Genomic DNA, 22,427 nt, shown 5'->3' on the forward strand with positions numbered 1-22,427 from the left:
CAGTTGCAAAATTAACAAGTCAAAAGGTTTTACTGTAAAAACACACACTCCCAAGAGTCAATATTTGTGACTGAGAAGTCAGGCATGATAACGCTGTCTAACTAGCATCCCAACAGACCAAATAAGGCTCAGCCTTCTCTTCTTATCATGCCGGCCATGATGTAAACTCTAAGGATTTTAAAGGTATTAAACTCCCACAACGGTTCAAAAAAAAAAAAGGCACAATCCTGTTTTACGACAACTTGTCTGCAGTTTACGCCAAATGATCTCAATGAACCTGACATGTAATAACTAGCCCATACCCGGATTTCTACACTTAGGATAAAGTCATAAAAGGTGCATTGAGGGCAGACCTTCTGACACTGGAATGCAGCACGAAAATGAAAATGAATCCGAGTGTATCTTCAGATGCGTCTTCAATGTTCCCTGTAATCTTTATTTTTAGCTGGTGTGGCTGACACACAAGAGCTGAAAGCAAGAGGATGAGTTCATTAGTGCCCGTGTCACTGGCGTGAAGCAAAGCAGACGCTGTTCCACGACTCTGAGACACTCACAAGACAAAATATACAATTCAAAATCAAAATGAATACATACTCTCTTGTTTTGCCTGTCATTTCTACAAAAAATCTCAGTAATACAAGCTGTATCCAACATTTTTTCCCCCAGAAAGTGATCTAAATAAAGGTCAGTCAAACCAATAGTGATTAAAATGACCTTAATTGCAGTAGATCCATGGTTTGTGTCTGCACAGCTTAACTATAAAGGGGGCTGCCTGCTGTAGATCACATGCTGACAGATTTTTCCCCCAACATTTTCTTTGGCTGGATCATTTTCCATGCAGCTCTTTTTTAAATTTGGCTGTAGAATGAAAAGTATGTCTTTTTCTTACCATCTCTGGTGTTACCATCAATTTAAACATTCCTTAGTAAAAGTATACATACGCAGCTCAAAGCTCCCGCTGCTCAGGATAACGTACACAGAGTCATTTCAAAGTCACATTATCCCACTTTTGTCAAATGCTTAAAACAAAAAGTAATCCAAATAAGGACAGAATCTCCACCACTTTTTCACTAGGTGAAGTTTAGATTTTTTTTGGGGGGGGGGGGGGTGTTGAGTTCTAGAGTAGCCTGAGTGGGGAGTGGTGGAGGGGGTGAATGGTGAGGAAGGGCTGTCACTAGAGACTGGGGCAGTCTCCAAAGTCTTGGTCAAGTTGAAGTCACTCAGAGCCTGCCGGCGCACAGTGTGCATCCTCCTCTCGACGCTCGCTCAGTCTCTCGCACCCTCTCCTCCCTTCAGCCTCGTGCTCGTCTCCCGTGAGGCATCTTCGCTGACGCATCCGCAGCGTTCCACCTGAAGACGTTACACGTTTCCTTCAAAACCCGCCAGGTCCAAACACACGAAAAAAAATGGATGCCATCAAGAAGAAGATGCAGATGCTGAAGCTGGACAAGGAGAACGCCATCGACAGGGCAGAGCAGTCTGAGAGTGACCAGAAGTCAGCAGAGGAAAAATGCAAGCTGGTGAGCTGAGGTTTGATGGGATGATAGTGTGGGTATGCTGCCCTGAGTTAAATGTCTAGTTCTAATTTCACACAGTGGAATACTGTTGAAATGAAAAAATATTAGATTTTAGCAATGACTTTTCCTTAGCAATTACTTTTACTTACTTACTTACCTCACTAATAGTTACTTTTGGAACACTCTTGGCCAAGACTCGACTGATTCCTATAAAAACTGGATGAATCTATTCATTTTAATTAGGTTGCTGAGGTGAAACAAGATTATGATCTATGGCTGAATATTTCAGAATTTGACACAAAATAAATCAATAAATATCCAATTTTGCAACATGCCAATACTAATATAGAGTGTTTAGTATTTTTGAAAGAACAGGAAAGAGCTGAATTAGAGAGAGATGCTGATACAGATGCCTTTAGTCCTGTCTTGTGGTGGACAACAGAGGGTGGAGGACATCAACAGGGGTGAAGATACAGAATTAAAGACTATAGAGTGGAGATAAAACAACTCCCCTGCAGCAGCTGTTGCCCCGGCTGCAGTATGTTAGCCAGCATCCTTTTATTAGTCTAATACTATCTCCTTAAAGAAAGACTTAAAGTTAAACTCAGCAGATCCATAATTGGTCTTGCAGTGCGAACAGACAGCTTATTTTCTAATTTAATCAGCCTTGTATCACTTGATACAAGGAAATCTGGAAAGGTAACAGGATATTTGAGGCTTCTAAATAGATACAATTATCTGGATGTGGGAGATGGTTTGGTCATTATTAGGGTATGAGGGGAATTTGCCCTGTGTTGGCTAATGCCCTAATCAGCCCCTCAGAGAGCAAAGAGTGGCAGCTGCCACTGGCACAACACACATGGACAGTGTGTTCATCATTAAGAAACAGCCAGCAGGAAACCCAAGACGATTTTCTAGAGTTTCTTTGGTATTGGCAAACGAGTTGGGCTGAAAGAAGACCCTGAAAATACGCATACATTTCAGAACTAATTAACTCCGGGGCTAATTAAGTGAATACTATAGCTTATAGAGCAGCAAGATTGAAAGATTCTACAACTGTGTGACTCTTAATGACCCGCAGACTTGATTTCTGTATCACCGGAATGTTTTACTACTCTTAACATTTAACATCAGGTCCATCAGGAGTAACGGAAATGCGGTAAAATATATTTTTGAGATGTGACACTGTGTTTCGGCCTCCAGAGAAGGAAGTCCAGTGATGCTGCAAGTCACCCGATAGTTCTCCAAGACTTTCACACCTCATCTGAAAATAAACCGTGATACACTTAGTAAAGCCTATCTGACTCTTTAGCTTCGGCCTGGGTGTCAAGTGTGAACGTGGCAAACGTGGACGTTGACATACAGCGTGTTACACTCACCCTTAACATCTGAGCCTATGATAAAGGTGCTGTCATCACAGCTGCTATCAGCCAGATTCTCCGTTTGGAACAGAGAACTGGCCTGGCTACATTTTTATTGTGGAATAAGAAGGATGTAGAGAAGTATAACAAATAAAAAGAATGGTGTTAAATCCGGACGGACGGACGGACGGACAGACAGACAGAAGGGGTGTATGCTGTTGCTCTCAGGACAGTTTTCTGCTGGCCCTATTGTGTCTAGGTTCACCCCTGCTGCACCGCATCTCTGGGTTGACAAGTGGGTAATGGATGAAAGAAGAAGAGTTAGAAGAGTTATGGTGCAGCCCAGTAATAGTGGGACCTTTGAATGGGAAAATGATCCCTGCTGTTCATTGAAAATACAGCTTAAAACACATGGTTTGGATTTTTTGTGTGTGTGTATTTGTGTGTGTGTGTGTGGGGGGGGCAATCCAGATGCCGTCAATGTTTAGTCTATGATGTTAGCCCAGAGCAGGTGGTAGCTAAAATAAAGTTTTACAGAGCATTTACAGAGTTTTTTCGATAACTTCACCTGATTTTGTTTCTCGATCTTACATGAATGGTGAAACTTTAGTGGATAAATGATAAATATTTTTTGTGATTTTTCTGATCCCTGTGATTCTGAATTTCTTCCAGATTGAGGATGAGCTGCTCGCTCTGCAGAAGAAACTAAAGTTCACAGAGGATGAGGTCGACAAGTACTCTGAGGCCCTGAAGGACGCTCAGGATAAACTAGAGATGTCGGAGAAGAAGGCCGGAGATGTAAGTTGATCACAGGCCATCTGCAATGAATTAACCACACCGCGGTGGAACACTGCGACTTCGAACCTGGAGCATTGTGAAGGAAACTCTCAGATAAAAGGATTTCTGGTGAAAATTAGTGACAGAGACGTTCACACTTGGCTGAGTTCCAAATAAAATGTTCCTTAAGAACTTCCCTCTCAGCTGCAGAAATAAACCCACGTATGCGAAAGACTATACGCTCTGAACTTACACTTAAGGCTACCGCAAAACACGATGTCATAAATCCTGAAGTGTTTGTCATAAGCAGTGAGAGTCAGCGAGTTTCTGGCATCTTAGTGAGATCTGTAACAGAGCTTTTCCAAAAGCACAGACAAAACGCTCCCTGCAGCCGTCCAAGAATCCCAGGAATGTGGCTTAGGCAAACAGAAAAAAACCTGTTACTGCACTACCCAGTCAAGTCAATGTTTCTGGGTGGAGGTAGGCCACTCCCCTCCATCTGACCTTACAAAGCATACCTAAATGGTGAGTGTTCTCGGCAGAGCAAGTGCTCCAGCTTCCTTTTCTTTATGCAACTCTACTGATATTCTGTTTTTTTTCTGGAAAAGTTGCTTTTAAACCTTCAGAAAAGCCTTTAAAATAGGATCTTTTTTCTGTCCACGCCGGCACAGCCCAACACCGTGGCCCTAACTGAACATATTGGACACACCGAAGGGTCCAAAGTCACATTAAAGATATCTGTTTTGCATAAGTTGCTACTTTGCCACAGAAGTTTCACACTGCAAAATTGTGACTGGGGTGAATGCAGCAGCATTGGTTGTGCAGGACACCGAGGTTTTTAGGGTGGTGGGTGGGGTCCAGGAGAAGAGGAGATAGACGGTGGCACTGAAGAAATGTGCCTTAGGAGAGGAGTGCAACCAAATCAACGTAGGATTCTTATCAGGCCCCAGCAGCAATGACAGACCCGTCCCCCAGTGCTGCATGTAAATCATTGGACCTTTGCTTCACAGCCTACTCAAAAACTCTCTCTCCCTCTCTCACAAGCACGCAAAAACCCAAGTCTAAACCATCAAAAAGCCGTTTTGAAGTTGTGACAACCAGCCAAACTGTCCTCACCTCCCCAAAAATGTCCTCACCTGTGAATGAAATTCCTCAGACCCACACAAAGTTGTCTTTCTATCTTTCTGTAACGCGTTCCCTTGCTTTTCAACCTTAACTACACAGTTACAGACTTGAACCCTGTGTGCTACATGTGCGTCAACCCTAACTAGTCACTCCAAGCCTAACTGGAATTTTACTCAAATTTATAACAAAATCAGACTTTAATTACCTTATTATTACACAGTTTTACTCACACATGTTTATAAAGTTGTGCTCAAATGCTCCTAATCCCAACCCATTAAATACAGATAATAATAGAAAATGAGAACTTAAAACACCGGAGGTAATTGTGCTGCTTCTCCTCTTTCATTCTTGCTGTAATCAGAGCAGAAAATGCAGCCTAAGCAGCAACACAATGTCGTTGCCTTATAAGTCCATAATAAAAAAATTCCGACATGCATGCACTTCGTGTCGTGGCGGAAAAGAGCCCTGCCTTTCCCTCCAACCCCTATGATGTCATCTCAAACCACATTTCCTCACAGGATTGGAGGATCTCGCCATAAATTTCCTGAAAACTCCCAGCCCATTTCTCCCCCCACCATCACCACCACCACATCCCAGCACCGGCCAGCCTCTCACTTCCTGCCTGAAGAATCGCCACTTCTACAACTTTTTTCACCCCCCTATCAGCGCAAACCACAGAGATCGCTGCCAGACTTTCTGAGCAGTCGCTTTTCTTTTGCTCGGTGGGGAAAAAGCAATCGGGTCGCGATCATGGAGATGGTGAAGAAGAAGATCCAAACCCTGCAGCAACAAGTTGATGAGGCGGAGGAGCGTGAGCTGGCGATACAAAGGGAGCTGGACAGTGAGCTGGAACTGCGCGAAAAAGTGAGAGAATTCTCGAATTTGTTCACCGTTTCCTTTCTTTCGGAAAAAAAAATCACCTTTTATTGCCAGAGATCTTGAAATTAGTAAGGTTTTAAGCGCGCAGTTGGGATGTGGTGTAACATTTAAAAACGTCCGCCGCGAACTCAGTTGCGAAACTCGGTGGTTTTTATTTTTTCCGCGTCTTCACGGTCGATCCGAAGTCTGTCGAGATCAGCCGGCCTCACTGCAGGGGCACTCCTTAGTTGACTTTAGTTCGGCTTTGTTATCTATGTCAAACCCGCCCCCAGCGGTAAAAACTAGGCCGCTTTTCCAGGATTGTATAAGAACTTCTGTCCTCATTAACCGTACTTGATTCAATTTAATTCGCACTCCCTAAGTCTGCATTCCGTACTCTGAGCACCTAATAGATGTTATTCATTTCAATGAATGGATACTAACGATTGGTCGATGCCTGGCAGGGAATTTGGGAAATGTAATAATCCATACCATCCTTCACAATGATTAGCAGGCTACACATGTAATTATTGTCTTCTAAACATTTTTAACAAGGTCCAAACTGCTGTTTCCTTTACTGTCATTTTATTGTACTGGTTATGGATTCCCCTCCCCCCACAAAATAGTCAGGCCAAAGGCATTGTCTCATGGTGTTTTCCAGCTTTTTTATTTACTCATCTGTGATCTTCTCCCCCCATCCACCCACACATGTAATTTGAACTATTTCTCCTGACAGAGAGAACAGAGCGGGCTGGTTATATGATATCAGACTAGCAGGAAACAGGAGAGACTCACCGTCATGGCCCCAAACACATACGGGTTTAGCAGAAGTCGGACATTTCAGGGTTAATTATGGCTCTTTATTATACGACATCAGCGCTTTTGATCAATGTTCAAGCTTCAAAGTCCAGATCTCATGTGTGACTCATGTGTGACTATGATCACCTGCAGAAGACTTGCAAAGCTTTTAAAAGAAAATCACATTAGCATGCCTATAAACTGAACTGCTGTTTATTGAATAATTGAATTATTTTCTATTGCTTGTCTCAATCATCTTAAGCAGTGTCCTTCCTCCTGAGGCAGCAGAATTCTTCCTTGCTCGCCCCTGACCTTTGCTCTCTCTCTCTCTTTTCCTTCCCTTCTTGATCTAGGCGGAGGCCGAAGTGGCATCTCTGAACCGCAGGATCCAGCTGGTGGAGGAGGAGTTGGACCGCGCTCAGGAGAGACTGGCTACTGCTCTGCAGAAACTGGAGGAGGCCGAGAAGAATGCGGATGAGAGTGAAAGGTGAGAATCAGCTGGGAAATTAATTTAGAAGTGGGGGAAAATTGAATTGAATTGTGCCAATCTCGCTGCTCCTCAGAGGCATGAAGGTGATTGAGAACAGAGCCATGAAAGATGAGGAGAAGATGGAGATCCAGGAGTTGCAGCTCAAAGAAGCAAAGAACATTGCTGAGGAGGCAGACCGCAAATGCGATGAGGTGAGCCACCGACCTTCGGGCTCCATGGATATTCAGCATTTCTGGTTTTGCCCAGTTTTGATATAACTTTTTGTTTGTTTGTTTATGGCAGGTTACCCGTAAACTGCTGGTCCTTGAGGGTGAACTGGAGAGAGCCGAAGAGAGGGCCGAGGTCTCAGAGCTGTAAGCGAGACTAAATCAGAAATGAGCAAGAATGAAGCATCCCGCCATAAAATACACATTTGTTTCTTCTTCTTGCTCACAGGAAGTGCGGTGACTTGGAAGAAGAGTTGAAGAATGTCACCAACAATCTCAAGTCACTGGAGGCTCAGTCTGAAAAGGTAAAGAGTTGATACGAACAAACAAACCAGCTGTTTTCCAGTATTAAAATACAAAGCGTTCGTATGTAGCATCAGAAAGTATGCGACTTAATTAACCGCACTGAAAAACAATGTTGCTGTGTCCTTTAGTACTCGGAGAAAGAGGACAAGTATGAAGAGGAGATTAAGATCATGAACGACCGACTGAAGGAGGTAAGTTTATCCCAGATGGAGCTGAACACGGCTGCTGTGACTGGATGATGACCCCGTTTCCTCGTCTCCTTACAGGCGGAAAACCGTGCCGAGTTCGCCGAGAGGACCGTGGCCAAGCTGGAGAAGACCATCGATGACTTAGAAGGTACGGTTGTGACTCCATTTACACGCGTGCTGCCTTCAACCAGTCTTTGCAGTCCTGATTTCTCAGTCTCTGTCTTCTCTTTTCCTTCCTGATCTGCACAACTCTGCATTTTTCCCACCTTCCTGCTCTCGCTCTCTCTGCTCACCGACGTGCAGACGAACTGTACAATCAGAAGCTGAAATACAAGGCTATCAGCGAGGAGTTGGATCATGCCCTCAATGATCTGAACACCTTGTAATGCTGCCCTCAGAACCTTCGCTCTTGCTGCGGCTCTTCTGATCTGAAGGCTTTTGTTTCTTCTCTTCTCTCTTATCTATCCTAAATGCACAATAAAGCTATTTTTCTCATGTACCTTGTCTCCTTTCTTCTTTCTTTCGCTCTACTGTCTGCTGGAGTTTCTCCGTTTCTTCACCATTTAGAAAAAATGTTTCCATATTTAAAAAAAAACAGTTGCCACTTTCTTTTAACCATGCTGCTGCTCTTTCTTGCAGATGAACTGGCAATCGCAAAAGAGAAAAATGTAGAATTGCACCAGGCCCTGGACCAAACAATGCATGAGCTCAATAACTTGTAAAAGAGAAATCAATAGGAAAAATTCTTTTTTGGGAAAAGATATTTTCTACATTCCATCCAGTTTTTCTCAATTTCATTCTTATATCTGGCTGTCAAAAAAAAATGTACCCTTTTTTATATTTATAGTTCCTTTATACCTTTGCATTAAGAGGTTATTATGGTTTTGAGGTCCAATGATGCTCAGTTTTGGTGCTAGAAGATCAGATATACAGCATAAATAAAACTGATGTTGCTACTGTTGATCATGGATTATTTGACATGTTTAACAAGACACAAACTAACAAAAGCTGCCACAAATATGTATTTCCATTAAAGATATATTGAATTAAACATACAGCAGTTGTGGTCACAGTGGATTCAAGGGTGTTGGTGGTTTATTACTTCAATTAGAATAATGAGTTGTACATAGAATGTAAACAGCAACAAGTTAAGTCAAGTCAGATGAGAAATGAAATGTGAGGATATTCTATTAATGGAGATGCAAGGAGCAACCAGCACATATAACAAAGCAAACAAAACCATTTTCTTCATTAGACATTTATAGCAACAGCAAAGTTGCAGAAGATGACAGGATTAAGGATTATAAAACTGTTGTATAGGAAATAGGACTGGATTGTGTTCCAGGTGATGGGAAACTTTGGCAGGAATAAGCACGATCAGGTAAGAAGGGACAAAAGAAGTTTTATTTTTTATGATTTAAATATAAGTGGTTGCAACAATATACTCCAAATGAATGTACTGAATTATTTAACATTATTCTGAAAGCGTTATTTAAATTCACTACATTTTAATGAACTCTTCTGACCAGTATTGGAGCAAAAATAGCCAAGAGTAAATACTTATGAATCCTATTAACAGTTTCTCTAGGCCTAAACTGCTCTAATGACCTGTAGAGAATCCATTCATTTCTAAAATTCCCAGTGTAGTATGGAAAACAGCATCATTTAAACAACATCAGAACAATTTTCATTTTCATTTTCTTCAGTTGCCATTAAAAGTGTGTCGCTATGCACTATGTTGTACACTAGAGGGAGCTGTTCATATCAAAGGTCAGCTGCTGTCTCCTCAGTTTAGGAGGTCACATCAGCAACACTCTTATAAGGCTGCACTGTAGGTCTGCACTCTGCAGGTCAGAGAAGGTAGAACCTGACCTGTCGTCTGGAAAAGTGTTAAAATAACAATAGAATAAATACTATTTGCCCACTGATTTCCAGCACAGTTGTCATTTTTGCATAGTTATGATCATTTCCATCACTGATGTAGTGAGAATGGTTATTTGTTTATTTTTATTTTTTGGCTTACCTTGAGATGTATTGTGTTTTTTTATTATTGTACTGATTGTTCAAAAACACATTCTCAGGACCGTCACACACTGCCGAGTTATGTTCAGTTCCCCAGAACCCTTTTTCATTTGAGACTTTCTTTTGTTTTGAGGAAATTTCTCTATTTTGCCGTGCTAGGTGTGTGTGTGTGTGTGTCTGTGTCTGTGTCTGTGTGTGTGTGTGTCTGTGTGTGTGTGTGTCTGTGTCTGTGTCTGTGTGTGTGTGTATTATCGGCACAATAATTTCCTTTGGGACAAACATATTCTATTCTATTTTATTCTAATCAATTAGCTTGTTTGAACCTATGCAGACAGAATAAAACTTAGAAAGTCATCATTGTAATCTTTTATTTCATTCATACCCCTGTTAAGACTGACTTTTAGTGTGTAGCTGTGTAAACACAGAGGTTGTCTTTCTTGTTTATATTTGACACACTAAGCTCACAAACACACAACCAGAACTGAAGGACAAAAACTTTTAAACATGAATGTTAAAGGAGTCCAAATCGAATTTTAAAAAAAACTGATTCGCATATAATTTTAAACAGTATATAGCCTAATGGGCAAAATAGTAACCTATATTACATTTAAACATTGTTAAAATACTACACACTATGGCAATACCCATTTATTTGTTAATTTGTTATTGGATTTATTTAATTTATATCATCTGTGATATATGGCGCCCCTGTAATGAGTTTTCATTTAAAAATGGACAGATCTGACTAAAGACATAGAAGTATTGGCAGGGTATTCTGAAATAAACAAAACCAAAAGTCTTGATTCTTTTAGTCAGCATATGTACTAAAAAGATGCCGGTAATTTGATGTTTTTGAGAAATGTATTTCTCTATCTTGGCAAGGCATCCTTGACATCATGAATGTCAGCATATGAACTTCAGACCTGTAACCTTCGCATTAGAAAAGCAGACAGATTATGACTGCATTATGATGCCATTCGACAGGCAAACAATGAATAATTCAACACTGCAAACCACAAAGTGAGCAAAGTTATCTGCCATAACATTCAGCTACTGGTTCAAGGTCAAAAATCTGAGTGACTCAAAGGAAGAAAAGGAGAAGAAGCATACTCATTTAATCCCACAGAGGAATTTGCTTCTTTTACACTATAGTTGTAACAAGATAAAACTAAAGGGATATCAGAGTAAGCTGTCCTCGGGGCATTTTGCAGTTTGGTAACTGAGAAAATATCCAAACAAACCTGGAGCATTCAGGTCAAGCAAACAATTATTTATTCATTGAAAGAGGGAGCAAACACAACACTTTCACAAGGTAAAAATACTCAAGGGGCTTTCCACCGAGTTTTATAAATGGCTACAATGCTTGCTCATACAAAAAACATTCATGTGTTGATGAAAAGGCCAACATAACATGTTCCTGCACTCGCACAAAACTTGATTACATGCATGCGAAACGTGTAGAATGGGTTATTGATCGCTTTCAGTGGTAGACGTGTTACAATAGGACTGCTGTTTCTAGCCATGTGCAGTCAGTGACATAAAGGCTAACAGTAAATATTCCTAGCCGATAGGGGGCGCCGTTTCCGTCAATTCAGGTCACTGGCTCGTCGGGCGGGATTTCCGCAATAATATCAAGTATGGCGAAGACGTACGACTATTTGTTTAAGTTACTATTAATTGGCGATTCTGGTGTTGGGAAGACCTGCGTTCTGTTCAGGTTCTCGGAAGACGCCTTTAACTCAACCTTTATCTCAACCATAGGTAAGGCTCAGCAAAGCAAATCGCTTGTTAGTGTCCTTCTGTCTTGTCTTTTCGGTGGTTCGGGCTATTTCCTTGAAGGCTGGCTGCTATGTTGACGTCTAACTAGTTTCGGTTAGTGGTTAATCGACGCTGTTTTCACCGTTTATCCACACAGATCTAACGTCTTAGTCAAATGGTAGAAGAAGCAAATGTAAGCCCGCGTGGTTTGCCCCGGGCATTGAGGACATAGAAATGTACATGCTTTATTTTGAAGCGGTGCCGGGTAGCTTCCCTGCTAACCGAGGGTAGACGCTAGCTAATGGGCTCCGTCTACATGCTGGTCAGACACCGGAACTCTGCGCCCTGCCTCGCCTAACGTTTAACATGATGATTCTCCAGGCATTGATTTCAAGATCAGGACAATAGAGCTTGACGGCAAGAAGATAAAGTTACAAATATGGTGAGTTTGCACAATGGCTGTAAAAAGCACAACATGTGGGGGTGGAAATGAGTCACATTTTGATCCGTTTATAGTCCACACTAAAAGAGCCAAACCACAATTTCAGTCTCTTCTGAATCTATCAATGGCATTTATTAAATGCAACACCTTGAGATATGAATATGACTTGCAGGAAATCGCCATTCATGAGGCCACTGCTTTGTTTTTAGGGACACAGCGGGTCAAGAACGCTTCCGGACAATCACAACAGCCTATTACAGAGGAGCAATGGTGCAGTAGAGGCCAGACATAAATAAGATTTTAAAAAAACTGTTCTTTCTGTCACAATATTCACATTCTCTATTTCATTCTAGGGTATCATGCTTGTCTATGACATCACAAATGAGAAATCCTTTGATAATATCAAGAATTGGATAAGGAACATCGAGGAGGTATTCACCAACATTCCAGTTTTCCATACTTTGCCTTGGTTTAAGGATCTATTTTAAACAGATGTTCTCCTTTTGGCTCAGCATGCCTCAGCTGATGTTGAGAAGATGGTGCTTGGGAACAAGTGTGACATCAATGATAAGCGCCAGGTGTCCAAAGATAGAGGGGAACAGGTAAGAATTTTAATTGTTCTTTGCAGGCCATTGCTTTGTTTTTAAGGTGCCGATAAAAAGCATCTTGAGATCCTGCTTTATAATTGACTGGACATGAATGCTAAAGCGGCTGCCAAATTGTCATGATGGGTCATATTCCCAATACGTTATTATTCAGCTTTAAATTGGAAAACCTTTAAAATATATTTTTAATTGTTTAATGTTGTTCCACTTGCAGCTTGCATTAGACTACGGGATAAAGTTCATGGAGACCAGTGCAAAGGCCAACATCAATGTGGAAAATGTAACTACTTAACTTTGATTATCTTTAACTGCTTAATTTATCATATAGAATTTCTGTTCCTCATATGTCTCTTGGTCCACAGGCCTTCCTGACTCTTGCAAGAGACATTAAATCAAAAATGGACACAAAATTGGTATGAACTCTGATAATATACTGTAACTGCATGATATAAGACAGATTCGGCATTGAACCCTTTCTTTGGTATTTGCAGGAGGGCAACACACAACAGGGGGGCAGCCATGGAGTCAAGATATCAGAACCTCAGAAAAAGACCAGTTTTTTCCGCTGTACCCTGCTCTGAGGCCTTTGTCACTGGCTGCCAGCCGGCTCAATGCAAATGGACTGTGCGCTCTCTGAGCACTTCCTTTCCCTTCCTTGTCTTACTCACCCGCACCCTGTCCCCCCCAGAAACCATGGTATTTCACCTGGGACCACGCCTTACTTCTTTTCTCCAGCAGTGTGTGCGAACGTTCTTGTTACCTCACGTTGGGTCATGTTCAGTGCAGCGTCGTTCAAGCGACACTATTTAGTTCATCATTCCTCTGCGATGGTCAGAGTTTATGTTCTGAGCAACAGCAAAGATCCTATCATTCCATTTCTAGCTCTCTTACTTCCAAAAGAAAGCGATCATTGACTTTTTGATCTGCTCCACCCATCAGATGAGTCCACATATCTGCTATTTATGCAACAGCCAGCCTTTGAGCTTTCCAAATCAGCTTTCCCTTTTGTAGCAGTCAAGAAAACTGACGCGTTGTGGCCCCTCCTGTGTTTTTTACAAGGAATAACATTTGTCTCCAAGGCTGTGTTTATAGTTGAGTAAATATGGGCAAATAAATAGAGAAATAAGTGGCTCCCACACAAATGGTCACATTCCTTCAGTGTGGACCGGCTGGAAGGATGTTCCAGCAAAGAAATGTTTGTGACCTATCGTAGAGACAGACCTCATTTCCATGTGCAGAGAGATTATTTAAATGAGTGCATTCGCTCAGAAAACCATACATTAGTGAAATACCAAGGTTTGTGGGAAAGTTGTCCCCCCCAGTCAACAAAAACCATAATCTTCTCAGTAAGGGAGGGTGTTTTTCCTCCCCTCTTCCTTTTCTGAAAGCTTCCAGTGATGGATCTCTTCCACTTTCCAGAGGTCTGTTTTCATGCACAGCGCTTAATGGGTCAAGGACCTAAGCAGGAGCATCGTCCAGATGTTCCCTTTCATAGAAAAATATGCTCTTCCGATGTTACTCTTTCTACTACGCACCTGTATTTTACATCTGGAGATCAAGGATGAGTACATGTAAAATGTTTTAGGATTACAAATGTAATATTTAGATCTATTTTTATTAGTGCTCTTTAAATGTTTAAAATGTCAGCCAGAGACCGAACGGCTCAAGTGAAACAGACGTGCAAATGCTTTCACTTCACGTGAAATCGAAAGACTGAAATAAATTTGATTAAAAGGTTTTAATTATATGGTCACTGGCGAGGTGGTTCAGGGCGCACCGACCCGCGCGCGATGCGTTCAAGGTCCTGCTCAGGCTTCGTCTGGTGGTGCATGATGTCACGTTATTTACCAGGTTTTTAATCACCTCTAAATCTCAAACGAAAAGCTGCCTGTGCATAAAATAAGCGTTGCCTTTCAGTGTGTCGTGGCGGTTTTGCAACGGTTTCACGCTGAAGCTAAATGACGTCTCTGGTTAGTCAAACAGGAAGTGTGATCATAGCTGCGGTTTCATGCTGGCGGTTCCACGGCTCTCCTTGCACTTTATCATCCACTTGAGTTTTGTGTGTAGTGTGTGCCAAGTGATAGTTTTGCAATAACTTAAAGCTAAATGCACATAATCCCCAAATTTTCCTTCCAATCACCATTGACCTGATCTCTTCCCCGTTCCTGCCAGTGAATTGTTCACTGTAAAAACTATGCTTCGATGCGTTATTTTTTCCTTTAAAGAGCAAAAACAATCTGTAGACTTTGGGCTTCCTCCCTGCTATGGTTTTAATTCAAAGTCTGCTTCATGTGGTTTATTACACCATTGCTGCCAGTATTCTCCACTTCCTCCCACTGGGAGGCGCCACCAACAGCATACTGTGTGGCCCGCCAAGTGAATTTGAGTTTTTAAAAAAAACAACCTCGAGCCAACGAACTATTCTTGTGAGATGACTCAGCATTTACGAGCCTCAGTTTCAGCTGTCAGTGATATTTCCTACCTGGTCTAAAAATCGGAAGTAGGCACAATAGTGATGCTTTTGCTTGCCTGCCACCCTTTCCCTTACTTTTAAAATGAACTCATTTGGGACTAAATATGGTCTTAACCACTGACTGTTAGGTTAGCTCTGCATTGTGAACCTTGGACCTGTGCGCAGACGTGTTTGACGTAACTTTCAGACATCCTTGTAAACCTGTACAGTTGAATGTAAGGGTGCTTTGCCTCTAGTGTTTACTGAGCCATCAATAGGAAACGGTCCGGCTGTAGACGCGGCGGTGCTGCTTTACGGCAGCTTCAGTCCGGACCGGAAAATGTGGAGAAGTAACGCCCCCATGCGTGGAATAATTTAGCCTTAAGTCATAACCGGACTTGACTTTGGAAGGCATCATCTTAGCCGATGTTCCCTTTTGACTCTGTTTGAAAATGCATATCCTCAAAATCCCTGTCGCACGTCACTGCGCACGTGCTCCGGCCGAGTTCCCATCTTGTCGAATGAGGCGTGCGATGGGAGACTTTGTAAACAACAAAAAAATGATGTTACCGCATTCAAATCTAATTGTACTGTACTTTCTGAACCCTTATCAAGCTATATCTACAGTTTGTAGGTAAATGTATGTTTGATTTAATAAAACAAGCCTGACGGCTCAACTTTATTGACTTTATTGATTGACTTGGTAGACTGGTTGCAAAGTGATGAGCTCTAAGTTGATCTGTTGAGATCCTCCGTGATACTGTTGATGAGTTTTGATGCTTTTTTTTCTTAAATCCTTATGTGGAAAGTGCTGCAAACAGTCACAATTTTGTTAAATTCAAGTCTTTATGATTGCCAAATAAATAAGTAATGTTTCCACTTTTGGTGCACCTGAGGAACTCTGGAGCTTGAACAATCATGTGCTGGAAGTCCTCCAGCGACAGGCGCCCGTCGTTGTCCAGGTCGGCCTCGTCGATCACCTTCTCACACACCATTCTCACTTCGTCCTCCGTCAGCTCGTTGCGGGTGAGTTTGTTCAGCGTCTTCTCCAGGTCGGACTTGCAGATGAAGTCGTCGTTGTTGAAATCTTGCAGAACGTTGACGAAGACACATCAGGAACGGGGAGAAGAAAAAACCCTACAACTGTTGGCTGCTCTAAGACATACGTATCAACGCCGTCAAAACCAAGCATCATCTTCGGTTGCTCACACAGCTTTTATTCTTCACCACCGTGGTTGTTCTCGCCGCCCTATGGGTCTGAATGACACACGAGAGGTGTCCCTGACCCGTGACTACGGTCATGTGTACGTAACTTCTTCATCTGTCACTGTCTGTTAATTAGTGGGGACCCTGGTGCGGAGCACAAACCGGGCTTTGACAAGCTCTTTGCTTCCATAACAGACTATTTAAACATTAATAGCATCCTATGCAGCACCCGTCACGCTTATGGCCGCAGACCCACGGACCGTATTAAACACTATGGGGACACGAGACCCTTAGTGTGCTGATCATGACCCTGAGACCGAATGCTAATGTTCAGTATGTGCCCTTTTGTTTTACTTAAGAGTGTGTTGTTGTTTTTTTCAATTGCTACATATTTTAACTGGATAATGGGCGTCCCCCTCCATCTTCCATTAACTCACACAATAAATGGACCTAAAATTGTGTTCCTTTTTGGATATTTTACCGTAAATTTTAAAAGCGTAGTAGGCTTTGAGGTCACGTGGCGCCATCTCACTCAGGACGGAGAACATGTCCAAGAAGTCGTCCAGCGTCATGTTCCCCTGTCCATCCTCAGAGAAGACCTCGGCAATCCTTTGGCGAAATGGATTGTCCTACACAGCAGAATGGAACCAGTATTCTGATTGTGTTTTAGCGTGGTTTTAGATGCAAATGTAATTTATTGATTGCTTTACATTTATCCAGTAGCTCCAGGTACTTTGCAGACGATGGATTACACTTCCTAATTATTATAATTTACAAAATTATATTAAATTATTCAATTTGATCATCCCTTTGCTAAAATGGGTGACTGTTTAGTCGTTTGCTAATATCTTGTAGCTGTAAATGTCCAGTGTTGTTTGTTTTGTTTTTTTAATAATCTGTTAATGGAAATTGAATGTAATAAACACAGATGTGCTTTTTTATGCTATGAGGAGGATTCAACTGTGATCTCTTGGGACAATAAGCCATGGAAGGAAAGTATCTTCAGTGCACTCTCCCTTTCTCCTGACAGTCCGTGTTCCCACACATTTTCTGAGTGGCGTCCTTTATCTAAAATATCAATTTCCAAGTGATCCATGAGGGACACGCCAGCATTCTCCAAGTTTAAAGGAGTCAGATAACATATAACCTTTCAAAGAATTCTGTCGATTAGTTGGCTATTAATTATGAATTGTGTGTGTGTGTGTGTGTGTGTGTGTGTGTGTGTGTGTGTGTGTGTGTGTGTGTTAGGTCCAGTAGGCCTACCTTCAGCTCTGGCATGCTGCCGATCAGCTCATATGGTAGCGTCACATCTGGGTGGTTGGTGTAGTCAAGAGGAACGAGCTGTGGGGCCAAATCCCGATAGCGGTAGAAAAGTCTGGGAAAAGTTCAAGACAGGGAAATAACTCCAACTCCTCCAAGTTATTTTGCTGTGTGTCTTGCAGATACACTGACTCGTGTGTCTCAAAGGTCAGTACACTATAGTCCTGACACCATTTAATCGTGACCTCACTGACCCCCTGATGCTATCGTTCAGACAAAAACATGTAAATACAGATGAACTTCCTGTATGGGCTTTTCTCACCTGAGAATTTCCTTCCTTGTGAAATATGTACAGTCCTGAAAATACAAGCAAGTCGTTGCAGGAAGGTCAATGCAGATGTTCAGCATTGCTTCTTTAAATAAATTCGCAAATTTCCGTGTATAAAAGAGGAAAGTAAAACAACGAAAAGAAGATTTGATGACCTGTCAATCACAACAGCATTAATGATAATCATTAGCCTGGGTTGATCCACCAGGAGAGATTTAGGGTCAAACAGGTCTGTTAAAGACAAATACCTGTGATGAAGTTCTTGGGCTGATACAGAAGTTCCAGGACACCCACTGACCTGATAAGCGTCCAGCTGCTGCGCTGTAAAGGTGGTCTGTTTATTCCCCATGTCTGAACCCGTCAGGCTCGGCAGCCATCACTGCTCCAACGCCACACGTCTTTTTTGGAGTCTTTGGATATGCCAGATATGAAATACCGGCACAGGATCCAGCCGGAGCCAAACAGGAGATCAGGTTTCGGGCTGCCACAGGGCGCTTTGGTCCCCATTATAATGGCGTTTTCCCCATTGTGAATAGCAGCCCCTCTGACAATGGACAAGGGCTGTCGTCCAGCATCATGCCAAGCAGTATCAACCCCCTTTAGTGCCACTGCATGGCCGACGCCCCGGTCGCCGCTCAGGTTACACTCTTTAGAAGAACACGGTTTTGTTGTGGGAAAGTAGACTTTTTGATGCGAGTCCTGTTTTGTTCCAGCTGATTATTTGATATGGAGACATTTATCCACTTTTTGTGCAGGTTTGGCTGTGTGATCAATCAAAAATGGACTGAAATCAAATAGATTGAACATTTATATGGGGTCACTTCACAATAATGAGCGTGCAACTTTACTTAACATGCTCAATTTGGGATTTAAAGCGTATTTCTGTGATGTGCTGAGTAATGAATCGATGCAAATATGATCCACTTGCACTACTTTAATCAAGATCCTGATGCTCTGTCATCAACTCTCTTTGTCAAGAACAAGAGAAAGATGTTTAACTTTTAGCAGGACTGTATTTTTTAAAATATTTGAAGAAACATTGTCAAATATTTACATACTTGATACTGAGAGGAACCAGGGCGAAGGGAACGCACAAGATAACCCTGCCAGCATCTGCCGGGCTCCAACTTCACAAAAACTGCTGGACTCAGCCAGTTGCATGTTTGCAGTTCAGGGGTGGAGCTCAACATACCAGGAGGAGTAGGTTTTATCTAGTTTTTGCCTAAAGTTGAACATTGTCAGACATTCGCCTGATCTGCAAATGTTAGTCTCTTCATCTCTTGTCTCTTGGTTTTTTATATTACCGTAGATGTTATGTTCTTCCCCTGATCCAGAGCTAATATTTTTTTATAGCATTTCACTTTGGGTTAAGATCCTGTTTTTAAATTTAGATGTTACTAAATCCAAATATTGTCTCGCCTGCTTTCCCACATGTAGCTTCACGAAATGCTGAAATTAAACTTTCTAGAAGAAGCTTTTACTGCTGAACGATCGTTGCAAATAGAAAATGCTGATGCTGCACATTAGTCTGAGTTTTCTGTCTCGCAGTCCCTTGCCTGGCTTACAGAAAACCTGAAATATTGTCAAACCTGACAAATGGAATATTCATGAGCAATAATGGTAACTAACACAGTCAGCCCGAGGACAATTAAAGAAACGGGTTTTCTGTCCTTTTAATTATCAATAACACACTAACAGCTGTTTGAAACTGCTCCACTTTTCTTCTTCTCACTTTTATGTGGGGAACCGACTTGGAAAGGATGTTGCCCCACACTAAACTGAGCTCAGAGGATGTGGCAGATTGTCATGGATCCCAGGAGCCTTTGGACTCGCCGCTACAGAAAAAATGCAGTGTTACGAGTATCCTAAAGGGACATGCTTTTATTCTTCTCACTGTTCTTGGGATCGCCATCGGTGAGTGTTTCCAGGAAGCATTCTGGAAAATATAAGCATTTAATTGAGGAAAATTGGTTTAATTTTAATCAGAATCAGTTAATCTTGTTATATATTAGTTGTCTGGACGTCTAAAACCTCCCTCACGCACAGATGTCACACTCATTTCTGCAGGCATTGCTCTGGGCATCACTTTGCGCTCCTACAACATGACAGCCAAAGAAATAAAATACTTCATGTTCCCGGGAGAATTGTTGATGCAGATATTGCAATGTCTGGTGCTTCCTCTCATCGCCTCCAGTGTCATTACAGGTTAGAATCTCAAGCGTGATGTTGATGTGAAATTTGATATTTAGTGCTGCAGAGTTTTGCAGAAGGAAATAAAAGAAATAGCTTAAAATTGTATCTTAAAAGAGTTTTCCTAAGACGGTATGTTAAATATACTCTGTACAAGTGCTTCAGTAAAATCCAGAAACTCAATTCAATCATTTATAGCAATCACTTGACATTATAATGTGTTTCATTTTAATCAAATTCTCTCTATTTTCCCACATTTCAGCAATGGCCTTTGCAAAACGGGCGGCTTATGGAAAAATAGGCCTCTGCTGTGTTTGTTATTACGCAGTTACCTCTTTACTGGCTGTTCTTACTGGTATTGCTGCGGTTGTCCTGATCAAGCCGGGGAAATTTTCCAGCAACGTTACAGCGCCCCCCCACGGCGAACAGGAGGTCCGAAACACCGTTGATGCCTTCCTCGATTTGATCAGGTGGCTATAAAAATGATTCAGTCAGACGTCAACACACGCAGAAGATCAACTTGTACATGTTGTTTTGTCACGCAGAAACATATTTCCTGCAAATATAGTGGTCGCTTGTTTCCGTCAGGTAAGATGTGCAGTTATTGCTTCTGGCCGTGACCTTTTCAGGATGTGATGATGACAATTTTCCCTTTCTCCCTTTAAAAAAAAAAAGTATAAAACTGTGTATTCTATCAACAAAAATACACAGGTAAATCAGAGTCAACAGGCCGTTTTAGGTAGGTCTTATCTCATATCAAGCCTTATAATCAACACTATTATCGCAATTATATGTGTATTCACATGCAGTGTTATCAGAATCTGACTGGGATCTCCACAGATGAACAGATGCCAACAACTGTCAGTGTAGACGGTGTCAACATTTTGGGGGTACTGGTCATCTGCATCGCCTTTGGCCTCATCTTGGGCAGTATGGAAAATGAGGCGAAACCTATGCTGGATTTTTTTGACTGCCTGCATAAAGTCACTGTACGGCTCATTAACATAGCCATCTGGTAAGAACAACAGAGACTGTTAATTGTGTCTGAGTGCTTGCGTGCACGACTACACGTATGTTTCCATCATTATTACGGTGGACAAACCTTTGTCTTTTTGATGCAGGTATTCTCCGGTGGGAATCGCCTTCCTGGTTGGAGGAGAGCTTCTGAAGTTGAGGGATATTAGCATGTTAGGCCGCCAGATTGGGATGTTTTCAATCACGGTGATCACAGGCCTGCTGTTCCACAGTCTTGTCACCTTGCCTATCATTTATGTTGTTATCACACAGAAGAATCCCTTCAAGTTTATGGCTGGGCTACTCCAGGCACTTACCACCGCATTTGGAACTTCCTCCAGGTCAGCCTACAATGGGACTGTTGGGAAAGGCGATTCCTGTCCTTTGTAGCATACAAAATTCCCCATAACTATATTAAATTCCTAGAATTCACAGCTTTGAAATGTACGACTGAGGACAAGCGTGAGTCTTTCTTTCTCCCAGTATTATGACTCTGCCCATCACCATCAACTGCTTGGAGAACAACCTCAACATGGAAAAACATCTGACTCGCATCATGATGCCCATGGCGACCGCACTGACTCTGGACGGAACAGCACTCTATGAGGCTGTGGCCGCCATATTTATCGCCCAAGTTCATGGTGTAGAGCTTAACGTGGCTCAACTCTTCATCATCAGGTAGGATTAAATGGCGAATGCAAACCCCAGGCGACAGCGTGTCACTGACCTGGCTGCTGCTGGACGATGGTAAACGCCACACTAAACAGTGATTCATGCTGGGTTTGAATTAACTCCATTTTAAACTTTGCATTTGCAGTTTGACCGCTACAGCTTCAGCCACTGGTGGTGCAGGCATCCCACAAGGCGGCCTCTTGACCATGATCTTGGTGCTGACCTCAGTCGGGCTTCCTCCTGAGAGCCTTTCTCTCATCATTTCATTTGACTGGTTACTGTAAGAGCATCTTTTTGTGCTCCTCTATAGCCGTGGTGAGCTCCTAACTTCAGAACCTTCCTCGTGCAGAGATCGCTTCAGGACCGCCGCCAACGTGCTGGCCGACAGCATCGGTGTGGGTGTGGTGCAGCATCTGTGTCGACGCGAGATTCAACCCTCCTGTTCTACAGAAGAATGCTCCCCTCAAGGAGAATCCGATCCTCACTGAGCAGCAGAACCAGTGCGCCCACTAGTAACCATGGAAACAACACGTCGGTCTAAAACACCTCATCCTAAAGTTGAGTAGTCTATGAAAGCTAACTTTTATTGTTCTCCTTAAATTCCTCTTCAGGATCAAATTGGCTTTAAAAGACTTATAGCTGCCTTCTGGAAATCAAAAGAGGAAAATATTTTTATCTGTGTTATATAAACTATACAGCAAATGACCAAATTTGCCTGGTGAAGGATCATTTTGCATCATGTGTGATGTAAAATTTGGCATCATTTTCCATCATCGGCTGATGTGAAACACTATAGAGGACAGCATTTGCAGTTTGCAGCTCAGTTCTAATAAATCTGTTAATAAACCACAA

The 22,427-nt window shown here is 42.1% G+C and overlaps 4 protein-coding genes across 7 annotated transcripts; 3 read left to right on the plus strand and 1 right to left on the minus strand.

The window, feature by feature from the left end:
• The first annotated feature begins 1,212 nt into the window (after positions 1-1,212).
• On the plus strand, positions 1,213-8,703 carry LOC130538593 (tropomyosin alpha-3 chain-like). Of its 4 annotated transcripts, none has more exons than XM_057056336.1 (9): positions 1,213-1,520; positions 3,551-3,676; positions 6,790-6,923; positions 7,000-7,117; positions 7,209-7,279; positions 7,362-7,437; positions 7,567-7,629; positions 7,705-7,774; positions 7,930-8,125. In XM_057056336.1, exons 1-9 carry the CDS (start codon positions 1,407-1,409, stop codon positions 8,010-8,012), a joined length of 855 nt encoding a protein of 284 aa, XP_056912316.1. In that variant the 5' UTR covers positions 1,213-1,406; the 3' UTR covers positions 8,013-8,125. The 4 variants fall into 4 exon arrangements, with proteins under 4 accessions (XP_056912316.1, XP_056912315.1, XP_056912313.1 ...); XM_057056335.1 differs by lacking the exon at positions 7,930-8,125 and adding an exon at positions 8,266-8,703 and having other exon boundaries at positions 1,214-1,520; XM_057056333.1 differs by lacking the exons at positions 1,213-1,520; positions 3,551-3,676; positions 7,930-8,125 and adding exons at positions 5,336-5,644; positions 8,266-8,703.
• A 2,525-nt stretch (positions 8,704-11,228) lies between these two features.
• On the plus strand, positions 11,229-15,587 carry LOC130538817 (ras-related protein Rab-8A-like). The gene is made up of 8 exons (XM_057056737.1): positions 11,229-11,409; positions 11,788-11,848; positions 12,058-12,118; positions 12,202-12,279; positions 12,361-12,450; positions 12,668-12,733; positions 12,816-12,866; positions 12,945-15,587. Exons 1-8 carry the CDS (start codon positions 11,286-11,288, stop codon positions 13,032-13,034), a joined length of 621 nt encoding a protein of 206 aa, XP_056912717.1. The 5' UTR covers positions 11,229-11,285; the 3' UTR covers positions 13,035-15,587.
• cib3 (calcium and integrin binding family member 3) lies at positions 15,579-18,699 on the minus strand. The gene is made up of 6 exons (XM_057056739.1): positions 17,998-18,699; positions 17,694-17,728; positions 17,375-17,486; positions 16,593-16,740; positions 15,797-15,992; positions 15,579-15,716 (listed from the first exon to the last, which is right to left on the minus strand). Exons 1-6 carry the CDS (start codon positions 18,046-18,048, stop codon positions 15,695-15,697), a joined length of 564 nt encoding a protein of 187 aa, XP_056912719.1. The 5' UTR covers positions 18,049-18,699; the 3' UTR covers positions 15,579-15,694.
• Positions 18,700-19,422: 723 nt separating this feature from the next.
• On the plus strand, positions 19,423-22,427 carry LOC130539222 (excitatory amino acid transporter 1-like). Its single transcript, XM_057057426.1, has 10 exons — positions 19,423-19,613; positions 19,767-19,904; positions 20,152-20,359; positions 20,435-20,477; positions 20,565-20,628; positions 20,730-20,904; positions 21,011-21,244; positions 21,387-21,581; positions 21,721-21,855; positions 21,925-22,427. The coding sequence occupies exons 1-10, from the start codon at positions 19,436-19,438 to the stop codon at positions 22,061-22,063; spliced, it is 1,509 nt and encodes a 502-aa protein (XP_056913406.1). The 5' UTR covers positions 19,423-19,435; the 3' UTR covers positions 22,064-22,427.

The sequence above is a fragment of the Takifugu flavidus genome, chromosome 15 (assembly GCF_003711565.1).
Source record: "Takifugu flavidus isolate HTHZ2018 chromosome 15, ASM371156v2, whole genome shotgun sequence".
Lineage (NCBI taxonomy): Eukaryota > Metazoa > Chordata > Actinopteri > Tetraodontiformes > Tetraodontidae > Takifugu > Takifugu flavidus.

Coding starts and splice junctions, on each gene's coding strand:
- LOC130538593 (XM_057056336.1), top strand. CDS start 1,407: ATGGATGCCATCAAGAAGAAGATGCAGATGCTGAAGCTGGACAAGGAG. Junction 7,118..7,208: donor CAGACCGCAAATGCGATGAG/GTGAGCCACCGA, acceptor TGTTTATGGCAG/GTTACCCGTAAACTGCTGGT. Junction 7,775..7,929: donor GACCATCGATGACTTAGAAG/GTACGGTTGTGA, acceptor ACCGACGTGCAG/ACGAACTGTACAATCAGAAG.
- LOC130538817 (XM_057056737.1), top strand. CDS start 11,286: ATGGCGAAGACGTACGACTATTTGTTTAAGTTACTATTAATTGGCGAT. Junction 11,410..11,787: donor AACCTTTATCTCAACCATAG/GTAAGGCTCAGC, acceptor ATGATTCTCCAG/GCATTGATTTCAAGATCAGG. Junction 12,451..12,667: donor CCAAAGATAGAGGGGAACAG/GTAAGAATTTTA, acceptor TTCCACTTGCAG/CTTGCATTAGACTACGGGAT.
- cib3 (XM_057056739.1), bottom strand. CDS start 18,048: ATGGGGAATAAACAGACCACCTTTACAGCGCAGCAGCTGGACGCTTAT. Junction 17,487..17,693: donor ACAAGGAAGGAAATTCTCAG/GTGAGAAAAGCC, acceptor AACTTTTCCCAG/ACTTTTCTACCGCTATCGGG. Junction 15,993..16,592: donor CTACGCTTTTAAAATTTACG/GTAAAATATCCA, acceptor ACGTTCTGCAAG/ATTTCAACAACGACGACTTC.
- LOC130539222 (XM_057057426.1), top strand. CDS start 19,436: ATGTGGGGAACCGACTTGGAAAGGATGTTGCCCCACACTAAACTGAGC. Junction 20,478..20,564: donor TGGTCGCTTGTTTCCGTCAG/GTAAGATGTGCA, acceptor AAAAAAAAAAAG/TATAAAACTGTGTATTCTAT. Junction 21,856..21,924: donor ATTTCATTTGACTGGTTACT/GTAAGAGCATCT, acceptor TTCCTCGTGCAG/AGATCGCTTCAGGACCGCCG.